The sequence below is a fragment of the Coturnix japonica genome, chromosome 5 (genome assembly GCF_001577835.2).
Source record: "Coturnix japonica isolate 7356 chromosome 5, Coturnix japonica 2.1, whole genome shotgun sequence".
In the NCBI taxonomy this organism is placed as follows: Eukaryota; Metazoa; Chordata; class Aves; order Galliformes; family Phasianidae; genus Coturnix; species Coturnix japonica.
In genome coordinates, this window is record NC_029520.1 from 33328283 (window position 1) to 33340936 (window position 12654).

Genomic DNA, 12654 nt, shown 5'->3' on the forward strand with positions numbered 1-12654 from the left:
TTTTTGCTCTTTATAAACAAATGGCAGCCAGAGGCAGCAGTGCTCAGAAGTTCTGATTATCTGAAGTTCCTTATAGGATGTGTTTAAAACTATGCTCTTTTGTGTTTGAACTTCAAGAAAGAAATGAGAACCCTTTTTCATCTGCACCACTGTGGAGGAGTGCAGCCATTTGCAAATGAATCACTTTGCAACATAACACTTCTTGCCACCAAAACCCATACATTTTCAGAATACTTTTTGTGACATCTCCTCAAAGTCAAAGCAGAGTAAATTAGTGTTTTTGTTCCTCCAAGAGGATAGTTGAGAATAATTCTGTCTTCTCTGAAGACAGTAACAAGCTTCCCATTGATTTCTGATGATAAATCATCCTTTCTGTGGGCACAAGTTCTAAGATACACCAGTCAAGATATGTTCAAAAGAAAGCGTGTTTGTGACATTTTACAAATTATTAGTAAGATGGCCTGTGAAATACAATACACAATTCTGGACACTCTTGCTTAAAAAAGATGATCTTGGACTACAGCATACTCAAAATGGAGTTACCAGTATCATTAGGAGAAATTAAAGGTTATTTAAAAATGAAGGCTGAAGGAGACAAAATGCTTGTTTAGTCTAGCATGAGAGAGGATGCAAGGGGGTGAAAAACAAGCAAAGGGAAGAGAAATGTAACATAAAGTTAGTGGGCATAACTACTCATAAATGGGTTGTAGTTTGAAATCTGATGAAGTTTTCTCAAAGTTTTTCAAGAGTGAGGACTTGAAAGAGTCTTCCAGTAAGAATGATAGGGTGTGAAGACAGCCTCAGCCTCTTGGGCTCAGTTATTAGAGACCTCTTAGAACAAAAGAGCCTTTCCACAAGTACAGAAACATGAGTAATAAGCACCATATTGTCATTCTAACTTGTTTAGAACTCTGTCCTGTGGCAAGTTCAATAATATTCCTCAGTTAAGACTTGCTTAATCTAAAAAGATTCTAGGATCTCACTGAATACAGCAGAGATACAGGTGTTAATGATAATATCATATTTACAAAACTAGGAAACATATTACACTTCTATAACATAGAATTAAGATTTTAAGTACTGAAACCCGAAGGACCACATACTCTATCCAGTGGATATATGCACCTTTATTATAAAGAAGATTACAATGTTTTGCAGAAAAGGCCCTAGAAACAGAGCCTTGATTACAAATGCAATCCAAATAGTGTACAGATCTAATATCCATTTTGCAAACATCCTGCAAATATATTTAAAATCATTGTACTGTCTTTGACAACAATCAGAAAAGATAGATTTTCTTAGGCTATGGGTCTGTATTATTGGATAACTGAAGATATCATTTTACTTATAGGCAAAAGGAAATCTTTGAGAAAGCAACGGTTGTAGGTGGATGAGTTACTTCTTAGAATGAAATTCAATTCTTACTGTGATAAAAGTTTGCTTTATTCACTCTCCAGCATCTTCCTACTCATTGTTACCCTCCTAACCTTTAATGGAATTTCTGGTATTCCTTAATGTTTTCCATAGTGTCACATATCTGTAAAATGATTGTAATAAAGGCAGAAATACATCGATAGCAATTTTTTGGTCTTAAAAATTTTACTTTAAAAATCAATAGCTTCCTACAGTCATAAATAAAATAACTACTTAATAGTAACTATGCTTCATATCATTTTTGAAAGAAAATAAATAAATAGCAGTAAAACCCAAACTAAATATTTCTGGATATACTAGAGTAGCTAGTATACATTAAGTTTTGCCAAAAGTATCCAGCTACATCATATGGATTTATACTATCTACATCTACCCAAGTTGTTATTAAAAAAAGAGTAATTTGTCTTTCTCTCTAAGGTTGTATTTAGTTAATAGCCTTGTGCAAAATAATAATAAAAAAAAGTAAATAAAATATATATATCCCACAATAAGTGTATTTAATGCATGCTTTTGTATATATCATAACCAATATTGTCCATCTGGCAAAGATACACTTTAATTCACAGCAAATAGTCAAAGTACTTACCAGATGTCTCAATAACACTAAGGTAAAAATATATGCTTGAAACAAGATGTCTGGGAATGCATGAACAATATAAATCGCCCCCAAAGTTCATCTGTTAACCATTTTATTGGCATTACCACTTCTTTCCTCCGAGTTCAACCTAACATAAATTTATAAACTTTGACTTTTCATCTTCCAGAAATACCTATTTTCCTTTTTAAGATGGGAAATAAAGAGAAAGAATTAAAAAAAAAGCTCAGCAGTGATGAGAACCTACTTGCCTAAATTAAGCCTTCACCTCTGACACAACATGAAAGCTGAATAATGGTGGCTAAATAACTTTGTTTTAGCAGCTTTATATTTTTAAGCAAATAACCATTTCAGATAAATATATTTCAGAATCAAAATTAAATCAACAGCAAAATTAAATTTCTTCTTACTACAAAATCTGCCTTGCTCACTCTTGATACACTTTTATGAGATATAAAAGACACCTTATCTGGAAGTTTTCAAAAAAGTTCATTACAAACCCAAACCAAGGCAGCAAAATTTCCTCTCTACCTTTTTTGTCTTCTATGACCTCAAACTCGTAGACACTGACAAAGTCCTTCATGACCCTAGCCAGTTTGGTGAAGGGCAATTTAATAGCTTCATTATCCAAGACCTTACAAGTACATAACTGCACTGCCCTATTCTTCCAATGTAGAACAGAACTGATATCTAAGGATAACTTAATGCCCTGTGTATGTCCTTGGAACAGCAAAAAGTTTGTGGGAATAGTGCAATCAATTAAGAAATCAATGATTTAATTTAAAAGCGTGTTTAGCATTTAAATCTGTTCCTCAAAGTTTTAGAAACCATACTGGGCCCTCACGTTAATGCCCAAGAAGTATGTAGAAAGCATCGCGTTAAGTAGCAGCAGGAAAATATTTAAGAAGTTTATGATATACTAAAGGAGGTTGACACAACTCAGATTGTTTACCCTGTAGTTACAAAGGCTAAGGGGATCTAATTCCTGTCTTACACCATCTAGAGAAAGGTTAGACAGAAGATACTCAGACTGTTCTCGGAGGTTCACAACAACAAAAGAAGAAGCAAGAAGCAAAGCTGCAACAAATTTGGATTGAATATAAGGTAAAATCCTTTACAGTGAGAGCAATTGAGCACTGAAGCAAGAGCACAGACAGGCAACAGTCTTCATCCTGAAAAATGTTGAGAACTCAACTAGACCAGGCTCTAACTATGAAGTCAGACATGCTTTGGGTAGTAGATCACTAGATAACCCACAGAGATTTCTCCCAATTTAAATAATTTTATAACTATATTAAATATTGTGGAGACTAAGCCACAAGACTAAGAGAAAGTGATCTGTCATTTTTTAATGACTCAGGCTGGTAGGAGAGAAATCAAACTTGGGTTTCTATTTTAACTAAATATATGCTGGAATCTGAAATGCATGATCAGAAGAACTTAATTCATTCCTACTGCAATGAAACAGAGAGACAGCCAAAACATCACAGTCTGAAGAAAACAAGTTATTAGGAAGCTTTTAAATAGCATCCGTTTTTCTTCGCTGCCACTTTGCCACTAAACTGAACTTCAGTTTGCTTAATTGTGTATCAAATAATTTTGTGATAGATGACATCATTTGCATCTAAAATGCTTATGCAAACAAGAAGATAACATTAGCAGAACCCCTATTACAAGGTCACATCCTGGCACTTAATACTAACATTCTTCCTCTGTAAAGGAATTGGAACATGAATGTTTAATAGCAGGCTAAGGCTCAGGACCATGTGCAGTTTTTCAGAATGAAACAAAAAAAGAAAGGATAATCAAGATGTTCTGTATGGTATCTGCTTTTAAACATATTTGATGCTACTATAGAAAACCTCAAAGTTTTGAAGTGAAAGACAAGATGGTTTCTCTGATAGATTTAGAACTGTAAGATGAGGTGACTTTTTAAAGGAGGTTTTGATAAAAGGAATTGTACGTTATAACTGAAAAAAAATTGTTTTTTTATATATTGCATAGGAGTGGTACTAATATAGTGATCTACAAATTGACACATGATAATAAAAGGAAATCAGATCAACATTTGACAATGAATACACTGTTATAGGCTAGCATCCATTTCAAGTTTAAGAGAGCTGGAGTAAAACATTCCTTGCATGACAGGAGGTTGTACCCACATATATATTCAATCTGGAAAAAAGCGACAATATAGACAAGAGTGTTCTTTGGAGCATATGAAAAATTTTAGGCAGCACGTAAAACCTACAGATACAGTACTTCAAGTTTCATAGGAAGTACTTACTAGGAGTGGCTTCCTAAATTGTTCTTGTGTTCATTTATTAAGTCATTCAGAGTATTAGTTGTTTTGTAAATTGTATATTATTATAAACTTTGCTTGTATAAACTAATCACAGTTTGATTTTCAGTAACATTATATTCACAGATAAAAAAAAATCCTAACTTTTAAAAGCATTACCCTACATTTCTTAATCAAGTAGAGTTTTTATTTAACAGAAAAGTTTTGTCTTTGTAAAAATCCGAAGAACAACATGCCAAAGAATCTTGAGAAACAAATGTCAATCAGTGTGGGAGAAACATAATGTTTTAGAGTTGCTCTTCTTCTTGCTTATATTTTTAAAGGGAAAAGCATGGTGGTTTATTATTTACCTTCACTGCCCTTTTGGGTGTCTCAGCCAAGATGGGAGGGAGTATTCCTTTGTAGAAGCCAGGCAGTCTATTGAAGAAAAAAAACGTCATTTTTTGTATAGATAAACAGCAGAATATTGCCATATTGCCAATTAGATTTTTCCTTTCAGGCAAAGCAATTAACCTTTCAAAACATACAAACACATAATAGTAATGTTTTTCTTTGCTTTACTAACTAATACTAATTATTATGAGCTAGAGAAAAGACAATCAAAAGTCAGCAATTAAAAAGTAAAAATTTAGTTGAACTTTCCAGACTAGACAAGAAAATATATTTAAAAGAAGAGGAACAATTTTGACACTGAGGAGGAAGTATTATTTCACTGAATTTGTTTTTCTTGATGCAGCAATAATGATATTTAAAACTGAAGTAACAAAATACAAATTTGAAAAAAACCTTGATTTCAGCAAGCTGCATACAAAATCTGCATGCTTGTTTCAGATGTGAGGTTAAGGAATCTTGTAAAATTTTGTTTTTTACATTCTTGAAAATTCATGAAATAACTTTTTTTGACAATTCAGTTTTCAATACAAGTTAGCTATTCACACAGACAGAATACATATATATACAATTTAGGTTTTGAAGGCAGCCTGAGTTCCACTTACAAGACAAGGTTAGGTCTTTGGAATACATCATTCTCAGAATCCCCATCTGAGGTAAAAGTAGACATAATTTGTGCCTGCCAGGCATCCACATTACAGAGGTAGTCCTTAGTAATTAGCAAGAAGCTACCTTGACAGCCAACAAGGGTACATCTTAACACTTATCCATCTTCAGATATCTTATGCTTCTTTAAAGACTGTAAGAGGGAAACAGTCTACAGAAGAAATCACTTTTAGAAATCTTTAAAGGTGATTCATCTTTATAAAACAGCCCATTATGCAGGATACTTTTGCAGGATGTAGAATAGCAATCACATCAACAGAATCTCCTATAGCTATCCTAAGCACATCAAAGAAAAACAATTAAATTCACACTCCTCATCTAACTGTAAAAAACCACAAATGCTTTACCATCTTTTTCATCCTCTTTCTAACTTTTCTTTGAAGTTCTGTTACTAAGCTACTCCAATGTAAATAAAATATTCAGGTTTTGAAGAGTTTCCAGAGTGGGAATATCACTTATAGTTCCTCTGAAGTGAGCAAGATACAGATTCCAGTCTACAATGAAAAGAAACTTTGATCATTTTATACATTGATGGTTTCATGACAAAACACTGAATGTCCCTAGGTGAGAGATCTCAGGAATTCATTGGAGGAGTCAGATGCTTGAATTTCCTCCAAGACTCAATTTAGGAACATAAATAAATACAGATACACAAACATATATCTATACCTACATGTATTGCTCTACAGATGTAGATATAGATACAACCAGACATATAGATACACATTACCACAGATATTGATATAACAATATAGGTATAAATAGAATGGCTACAGAATTAACTTTTAACAGTTTATATATATTCAGAATATACTCTTGCTGATTCAGCAAGCTATTGAAACATGGAACAACTTTATGCATGTGATTCATATAGTTTAACATGAGTTCATACTGAAATCAAGGTCCAAGAAGGATCAGCAAAAAAGAACACAAATTCCTATAAACACCTTCTTCCTTACAGTTCAATCTAAAATACTGTAAGTGTATTTTGAACAGGCATCATGTTTAGAATTTCTAGTACTGCAGTATGATTGGAAATGGAAAGTGGAACATATTCCACTTCTCTGCTCACAGGTGTAGTTCTAACTAATGAGAAGTGAGACCTAAACTTTATCCAGATTTTCATATTACTACAAGATGTATAAATGGGGAGATACACTGTATAGCAACTCTATTAGTTCTAATTCACACAACAGCATTACCTAGACTTACACAGCTGTTCAGGCTGCTTTTTCAGTATAGCCTCCATGCACATTAAAATGTATGTAGTATTGAAAATATAAGTTTAGTAACATTCCTGTGGGCTCTGAAAATACCAGGAAAACTCTTCAGAGAAATTGTGGAGGGGAAAGATAACCAGAACAGTTAACAGCAACACATTCACCATCTCAGCAGTACTGCTAGACAAACAATTACTTCTAAAAAGAAATCCACAATTCTGCCACATTTCAATATTGGAATACCAGCTTTTCAGATGATCAGTAGATCAAGCTGTGGGTTGTTTGAAAACTCTAGGAAGTGAGAACTGAAAATACTAAAAGCAATTATCCATTACTCCTGAATCACAGAAAGGTTGAGACTGGCAGAGACTTCCAAGTCCATCTGCTTCAACCCCTCTTCCAGCAGGAACACACAGACTTGGGTGTTCAGGACTGACCAGTCAGGTTATAAATAACTCTAAGAAGACAGACTTCACAGCGTCTCTAGTTAACCTGTTCAATCCACAGTACAAAAGTGCTTTCTCATATACAGATCACACAACTTGTACTCTTGTTTGTGCCCATTGCCTCTTGTCCTGTCACTGGGCACCACTGACAGGAGCCTGGCCTCATCTCTTTGCACCTCCTCTTCAGGTATTTATACACGTTCATAAGGGCCCATTGAACCTTCTCTTTCCAGGCCAAACACTCCCAGTTCTCCAAGCTTTTCTTCCATAAAAGAGACATCTCAGCCACATACTCATTTTTGTGGCTCTTTGCTGGATTCTCTCCAGTATCTCCAAGTGTCTTGTATTGGAGGAGCCCAGAACTGAGGACAGCACTCTAGACGTGACCTCATCAAAGCTGATAAAAGGAGAAGGATCACCTCTCTTCACCCACTGTCCTCCAAATCCTTTTCTTGCTTCAGGCATTTATTTGCTTAAATGCAGATGCTTGAATTTGCTTGAGGTAACAGCTTAATCTCTGAACTGTTGATGGTGTGTTCCCTTAGGTTCCCGCTACCCATGTCAGCCCTGCCTATTGCTTGGTGACAAGGCTGCTGGAAACTCTCACCCTCACCTGTTTTTTCCTGGTTTAAAGTTCTCATCAGGACAGTTGTCCTGGGCACATTATGTGGAGCCAATCTGCTCTAAGGCCAACATTGATGGTTTCCTCCTGGAAGAACCTCTACTGTGAACAAGAAAAATCTGCAGAGTTCACTAGCTATATTCATGTCCCTGCAACATGGCTTCACTGCTTTAATCCTCTTTTCTTTTGTGGAGGAAAATTTTACCACATAAAAACAGAGAGGAAGGAGTTAAGGTCTATTCCTATGGAACATATTAAGAAATCTAAAAACACATGAAAACTTTGAGGATATACATACATATAGGCAATATGCAATTCAGTAAACATGGTAAGAACTAGCTCAGTATTTAATTATGAAATGTGGTTTGTTTGGTTTCTTTTTCCTTGTTTGAAATAGAAGCTGAAAAAAAAAAGGTTAAAAAGTACAGTTATTGAGTGAATGAGGGGAAGGAGGAACTAAAACAGTCCCATCTCATCACTGTCTGATGTCAACTGAATACATTTTTGCATGAAGCAGAGATTCCTCTTTTCCTGAGATGGGTTGAGCAGCAGCCGCCACATTTTTCAAGTAATGCTTTACAAATCATGCCCATTAAAGATTTCATTATTTGAAATCTTTGCAGAATTAGCTATTTATTTAAACACCAGCACAATGATAACAGAAACTTAAATGGCTCCCATGCCAGAAGGAATGTGCATCCACACACAAAAAACTTATACTTCTTTTCTCTTTGGTCAGTAGCAATGAGTTAGCCTACTTGCACACAGTGTACAAAGTTTTTCACACTAAACTAATGAATGGTGATGACACTGAAAGATGCTATCACCTGGACTCAGAGCTCTCCTCAGAAAAGTAGTGTTCAGAAAAATTGTAGATCAGCAGCCATCAGCCTGTGATAGGAGAGAGGGTGTGACATCATATTCCTAGCTAGAGACATTGGAAAGAACAAGTAAATCTCAAACAGAAGAAAAGCTACATCTTATTTTGTTTCAGCAATAAGAGGCTAAATGAGCACCACCACTCAATTGTATTCTGGGCCACAGCCCAAACTCATCTTTGCAGAAGTTGATTTTGAAACATTACAGTCAATCACATATTCTCAATTTGTTCTTTTAGGCTTTAGCTATCCTTCTGGTTTCCATTTCTTCTTTGGAAGCCTTGAGTCATTCATCCTGGCAAGACAACTAACCCAAATCAGTTATTTTCTCCAAACTATGCTGAAATTGTGATCTTGCTTAGTTTGTTGTTTTCTTTCTCTCTTTCACATAATTTTCTCTTTAAGGATCTAATAAAGCTGATTGAAGGCATACACAATATTACTTTTCTTATATTGCTGTCAAATTGAAGTTTCTTACCCACACTGTTTTATAATTGAAACAAAATACCTCTAAGGTCCAATTCTACTTTCATTACCTCTATATTATCCAAAGTATAAATAAAAGACCTGGGTTTCATGATCATGTCACTTATACTAAATGGAATGTGCAACTTTCTGTTTTTACAAGGATTTTTCTTTCAACAAAGAGAAGGAATTCTGAAGACATACTTGGCAGAAGAGTGGCTATTCTTCAAAAAGAGAGAAATAATACATATCTGAATGTAACAAAATTTACTTAAAGTTTTTTACACCAGGGAAAAGATATCTTTTTATTTCATGGTGTGTAGCCTATTGTGAACTTATTACTATCAGACGGTAAAACATCTGAAATTGGAGCAATATGCCTCTAATATATGCACTAGTGTGAGGTAATCTCTATGTTGACCTAGCTGGAGATTTCAAAGATTTTGAATTCCCAGAAGTTTCAGGAAAACTAGCAAGTGTTTAGTGAAGACAGACACAAATTAGTACTTCCTGCTGAGAAAAAGGTAAGAACAATTTAGCCATTTATTTTGAAAGTAGCAACCCACCAGCCAATAGTCACACATGCAGTTCACCCAAATAACTATGCCTACAACCACTTGCCCAGCTGAAGAGGTATTCTATAGGGAAATCTGGATGTCCTTCAGCAGGAATAGGCAAAGAGCTGGGGATACTTGAAAATATATTAAAATTTAGACACATTCATAGAAAACCAAGTTCCAACAGTCTGCTGCTATCCAAAAATCTTTTTTCTTGTAAAGTATATTATCCTACTGCAAATGTTAAACACATGTCACTACAGGAACCTCAGAGAAAGCTAGTAATGATACACTTAGCCTAGTTAGCTTCTGAATTGTTATTATGCAAATATATTTCTGTATCTATTCTCTGCCTATACAGATACCTGCCATTTTAGCCACAAGCACCAAATAATAGGTACTTGTTTTTATAGCACACTTTATTATTATTTTTCACTGAGCTCTCATTTGTCTAACCTGTCATTGGTTGTGACACATAGGAATTAAAGGAAAACTCAATTTCTTCACAGCAAGAAGAAGTAAAACAGAATTATGTTTTATCATGGGGCTGAAGTAACACTGATATTGTACTATGAATTAAAGAATACCAAAAGTCCAGCTACAAGAATACCAGAAACACACTGACTCAGGAAAAGAAATCTCCCAAATAAGGTAACAGACTGAAAAGTAACTGTCTGAAAAGGAAGAGACTTTCGGTGAAAGGTGCTCTTAAGATACTTCAGAAAAATACTAAAATGTGGAGGAACTGACTCAGAAACAATCAGACAGGCCAAGAAATGGATTAATAATCAGCATCAACCTTTCTCACTTATTTAAAATGACAGTCATCACCATATTTACTGCATGTGGGTCAGATTATGAAGTTATTATGATCCATCATCCATGTGTCTTTGTTATTTTACTGAGAAATGAGTCTTTCTTTCATGAGTTTTAATCACCTCTCAATCCCTTGGTCAAAATCCTTGGTAATTTTTGGCTTTCTGGTCTGCACTCCAAACCTAAATGAGCTACAGGACACACCTACATGTAAATCCCTCAAGAAGGGGAAAGATGAAACCTTCTTGTGTCTATGGCAGCAAAAAGTGGGAGTAAGAAAAGGGATCTTTGTAAGAATTTTTCACTATCCAAATGATTCTACTCTCTAAAACTTATTCCTGTAGGCTTTCTGTGTTTCACTATACCTAAGCAGATAGCAAAAGGCACCTAGGAAGTAGAAGTGAGAGCCCTGCATTGTAATGGATGACATAGCCTCAATAGTTCTCCAAGTGTAAAAAAAAAAGAACATCTTGTTCTGACTTTTTTTTTTGGAGGATGAGTATCAATTAAGTAAGCGGGACATTTTTACCATGTCCTGCCTGAGTAATAGATTCACTTAAAGTAAACCAGATTTTTTAAAATATGAGTTCTAAAATCAGACAGAACAATTAATTGAAAATGTGCTTAATTAAAGAGGTGATTGTCAGCAGGCTGTGCCATGCCACTCCATGCCTTTAGGCAGAGTACTCAGATGGTGCAACCACAACCCATCACCCACCAGCAGGGAGCTGGGGTCCTCCTTCGGGATTGTTTAGTTGGGGAGAGCACAATGCAAATGCTAAGGTTGGAAAGCTACACTGACTTTCCCTAGTAAGGGTTGATTTTGTCCATATGGGATAATGTTGGCTGTGACTCTGCCAGCTGCACAAAATGCTGCTCATCTCTGCATCTGTGGGAGGAGCAGTGAAGCTCACCCCATGAGGGTTGGTGCTGCCTTTGTTCTTCTTCCTTACCCTTTTTCTTGCATTCTGACCCCCATCACCAATGAATTAAATACCAATTTTAACTGTTTGATACAATTCCTGTTGAAATCGGTGCAAATGGAAGCATTATCTCTGGCAGCTGCTCTAGGCTCTTACAAAATTGCTGGGCTGCAGAATGGTTCTACATGTCTTGCTTCTTAAAACTGACAGCATTTTCTTCTCCAAATGACTCTCCCTGAAACTGCCCCTTTGTTTGCAATTGGAATAAGCTACAGACATGCCAAAACAGCTTTGCCTAGAGCTTCTGAAACAGAAAAATTCTTCATTGTATTTTGGATTGTCAGAACTGGCAGAATGCTTCATTTGTTCAGCAGAAGTTTTAGTTGTTCAAACACTAGAAGAGAATTTAACTCCCCCCGTCTTTTGCTAACAGCACTGCCATAACTGGTACGACAGGAAGCAGTCACTGCCTTAAAGCAGCTCCACACCTATATCTATTGAAGCTAAAGAATGTAAGAAATTGATTCATTTTCAGTTTTGAATAAGGTTAAAAAATAGGCTTTTCTATCACCATACATCTACCTTTAACAATAATAAAAACATAAATACGATAAATAGGTGCATTTTCTGGAAGAGACTGGAGCATTTGTCTGTATTAAACTGATGCTATGATTCATTAAAGAAAAATTCATGAGATTAGCAGAATTTTCTGTAGTTGCCCTGGGAGTCTGTCCTACTTAGATCAGTACTTAATAAAAATACATCATTTTAATTTCATCAGAAAGAATGTGGCTCAGGAAGGAAATTTTTGATTGCAAGTTAATGTCAGCCTTCACTGGAATAAGTTATACTCTTCAAAATCCACATGTGCAATCTCTAGGGAGTTATCTGACTACATGTATTCTTTCCCATCTGTGAGATAAATATGAGAGTCAAGAGGCTTTCAGTGTCATTATATAGATTAGTGACTCTCCCAGGAGGACTCTAGGTTCATGATACACTGAATAACTTCCAATGAGATTTGGAAGACCAACTTTCAGAGATCACTTTGTCTGTGCATGGGTTTTGCACCTGCAATTATTTGTGCATGTAATTTAGGTTACTTAGATGTTTTTAATTTTCAGATGCAATCAGTGATGTAAATACTTAAATAAACTGAACAGCAGGCAACTATTACTGCAGGTGCAAAATTTTGCCTGCAATAATTTAGATTCATAAACAAATTGATTTTCTGAATTCAAAGGTAAAACTAGGCCAGTGGTAGTTTTACATTGTTTTTAACAAACTAAAAGGCACACCTATATTTCCTGTTACTTAAAAATCCTCAAAGCAGCAGTTTT

The 12654-nt window shown here is 35.3% G+C and overlaps 1 protein-coding gene across 4 annotated transcripts in view; it reads right to left on the reverse strand.

Annotated features, from left to right (window-relative positions):
• SLC25A21 (solute carrier family 25 member 21) overlaps positions 1-12654 on the reverse strand; it is a 214036-nt gene that overhangs the window by 21835 nt on the left and 179547 nt on the right. For all 4 annotated transcript variants that reach the window (XM_032444856.1, XM_032444857.1, XM_015865037.2 and 1 more), the window contains exon 4: positions 4682-4748. In XM_032444856.1, the coding sequence (XP_032300747.1) occupies positions 4682-4748 (67 nt within the window). The remainder of the gene's footprint in view (positions 1-4681; positions 4749-12654) is intronic.